This window comes from Haplochromis burtoni, unplaced genomic scaffold, assembly GCF_018398535.1.
Source record: "Haplochromis burtoni strain Fernald_Lab_line unplaced genomic scaffold, NCSU_Asbu1 Contig_945, whole genome shotgun sequence".
NCBI classification, from domain to species: domain Eukaryota; kingdom Metazoa; phylum Chordata; class Actinopteri; order Cichliformes; family Cichlidae; genus Haplochromis; species Haplochromis burtoni.
Window position 1 is genome coordinate 42,648 of NW_024583306.1, and position 3,235 is coordinate 45,882.

General features: G+C 44.4%; 1 protein-coding gene across 1 annotated transcript; it reads right to left on the reverse strand.

The window, feature by feature from the left end:
* Positions 1-382: 382 nt before the first annotated feature.
* LOC102302137 (zinc finger protein ZIC 4) lies at positions 383-2,672 on the reverse strand. The gene has a single exon (XM_042216176.1). It carries the CDS (start codon positions 2,362-2,364, stop codon positions 1,828-1,830), a length of 537 nt encoding a protein of 178 aa, XP_042072110.1. The 5' UTR covers positions 2,365-2,672; the 3' UTR covers positions 383-1,827.
* Between the last annotated feature and the right edge of the window lie 563 nt (positions 2,673-3,235).

Consider the following 3,235-nt stretch of genomic DNA (forward strand, 5'->3'; position numbering starts at 1 on the left):
GTTATGGATGCTGCATGATTCCTTCCCTTTGTTTTTAAATGTAATATCTCCAGTAAATGTAATAAATAGAAGGGATTTTAACAAAAAAATCTGCTGCAGTTTTAGATTAACAGTCAGGCACCACATTGATTAATGCAGCACCAAATGGACAGAAGAGCTGTGTAGGTCAGGCTCTCACTGCTTCCATGCAGACACGCTGCAGCTTGTGAGAGCCCATATGGAAAAGAAAAAGACAATATACTTATAAAGCTTATATGATTTACTCATCAAAGTGGCCACTTTCTCATTACTTTCATATATTGTTTTAGGAAGTGTCCAAAACATACAAGTTTCATTTCTATAATTTTTCAAGGGATCTCATATCTGTTTTCACTCTTGTATGCTTTTCATACACGTTTCACACAAGGCAGATACAAACTTTATAAGAGTTATATTTATCTTTTCCATATGGGAGGACAGACACACACCAGGGTTTTTACCTTCTTCTGGGATAAAGAGAAAACACGGTGGGGTCAGCGAGGAAGCACCAGCTAATAAAAAACCCTGTTTTCACATAAGACTGGTTGATTTAGCTTAATGTAAAACGATGAATGATTATCAGCAGAAGAGATAACGACATGCTAAATTTTAACATTTGCATGTTTTGTATTCCTTTTGAAAACATAGTTGTACTAATGCTTTCATGCTGTCTTTAACGGGAATGGGAGTGATGTCTTGGGGAAACTGGAAGCACACATAAAAGCATCGACTGTATTAAAGATGAATGCAGTGGCAGACCTCTTTTTGAAGCTATGTGCTGATCTTTTTTCACCTCACCACTATAGCTACACCGACACGGGCTTCACTGGAATCTGTGTCCATCTTTTATGTACAGTCTATGTACAGAGCCTCTACCGTGACATCATGCCATCACAGGCCTTCCTAGAAAAAGTCTATATCAGTAACATAAACTCAGTGTTGTGGTAATAAAGCATCTTTAAGAGACATGGTCAGAAAATGGACCTGCATGTATGTGGGACCACTCAGCTACTTATACGGCTGCAGACCACTTAGCTGGAGCCTCTGTGACTCACATCAGAAGCAGCTTTTCTACCAATCAGAGAGCTGGTGGCTTGAGCCCCAGCCCCTTCAGCCTGCATGTCCAAGCATCCTGGAGTAAGTTGACCCATTAGATTGTGAGTGCATGCATGAATGTTAGACGTGGCACTTGTCTATAGAATGAATGAATGAAGGTGTGTGAGAGCTTGTTGGGGGGGGTGCACCCAGTAAGTACCAGTTTTTATTGGATGCAGTTTCAGAGCATCATCTGTCACACATGCAGCCAGTTTCAATCAGCGCCCTGCGCTACCCTGCCCGTGATGTCGGTACAGCATCGCACTCATTTTCTGCATTGTGTGGTTGTTTCTAGTTTAGCTGGTGACTTTTACTGGCTTGTTGATTTCAAGATCCTAAACGCAGTAAGCGCTGTTGTTATTGATGATTAATAACTGATGTATAGTCATTGCCCAAGGACGGGTTTACCGCTCATACACGTCCTGAGGACTAAACTAAACCTCAGTTCTGACCTGTGCTGATGCCTGTCACCTTGCTTGACTCCTCTGCTGCAGTTTAGAACCGTGGCTGCTCGAGGAAACAAGGGAGCACTCAAGTCTAATGTGAATCTACACCGAACTAAGCCCAAGTAAACATGGAGGGGATTCCTAGCAGGGGAGAGCGCTGTGTATTATGCTCTGTGTTCTCGGTCCCTGACAGGAAGCTTGTGTTGACGGATGGCACGGACTGAGCGGGCGCAATGACAGTATCTGCGCTCTCGTAGCAGTCACACAATCACGAACCCTTACCAGTGTGCGTGCGCGTGTGGATCTTGAGGTTTTCCGAGCGTGCGAACATCTTGCCGCAATTGGGAAATGCGCATGAAAACGGCTTCTCCCCGGTGTGCACGCGAATGTGGTTAATGAGTTTGTATTTGGCTTTGAACGCCTTCCCGCCGCGCATACACTCGTCCCACATACAGACGTGACTGAGGCTTTCCAGCCCCGCAGCTACATGCTCGGTGGTGACGTGGTCCACGAGCTCGTGCATGGAGCTGAAAGTTTGATCGCAGACGGATGTCGCCGTCCGCCCAAGCCTCTGTCTTGAAGAAGTTCGGTCAATCCATTTGCACACTAGCTCCGTTTTAACGGTGGGGCCTTTGGAGAAATCCAGCAGGCCGTCCATCCCACCGCCCGCATCGGTGTCGGCAGAAGCGGGGATACTGGTAGCTCTCGGATGGGGTGGCGAGACGATGCTAGAAGCTCCAGAGTTGTTGTTCCCCAACGGAGAGACGAGGCCATTGTGCCTGGCCACCACAGCCGTCCGCTTCATGCTCTGCACGGCGGGCTGTCCCGCTCCTGTCGCCACCAGCACACCTTGCTTTCACTTAAAATGAGTTCAATCCAACTGGCCAAAGCCTCACCACTATCACGCTTCCTTCCTGTGTGTTTTAGTCGAGGCGAGAGCGCATGCGGCAGCGTTTTTACCCCCCGCTGCTCGCTGTTAGCTCCCGAGAGTCAAAGCCTCCATGCTTCTATTTACTGTGAATAGAGATGAACGGAGTCGAAGGAATACAGCAGGACGCGACCCGCTACCATTTGGCGGCGTCCTTGTCTCCTTTCCTTCCTTACTCCAGCCTTCCTTCCTGTTAGTTTTAACTAACGTGTCCATATTGCTGATGTGCGTCGAGGATCAGGAGCGTCAGCACACAGAAATGAAGCATTGCCTGATTTAATGATGACTCGTGAAATAACCTGCATTAGTAAATTCATTTAGAACTGTTTTCATGTCTTTTGTTTATTTAGACATGCATAACATCATTGGTTGTTTATAGGTTAAAGGGAAATGAAAAACATAAATATGAATAAATATTTCCAAAATAATCCAACAACAAATACTTAATGTAGTTAATACTAAATATGATTTAAATCAAATCAATCAAATCAAATCACTTTTATTGTCACATCACTTGTGCAGGTACATTGGTACAGCACATGTGAGTGAAATTCTTGTGTGCGAGCTTCACAAGCAACAGAGTTGTGCAAAATACAATAATGTAAACAAGCAAAATACAAGAATGGCTACATCTGAAACTAATAAGTATATGTACAATATATAATAGTATATGCATTTCTGGATTTGTATAGTAAATATTTTCCTACGTGTGTGTGTGTGTGTACACATATTTTACAAATTAAATAGA

Coding starts and splice junctions, on each gene's coding strand:
- LOC102302137 (XM_042216176.1), bottom strand. CDS start 2,364: ATGAAGCGGACGGCTGTGGTGGCCAGGCACAATGGCCTCGTCTCTCCG.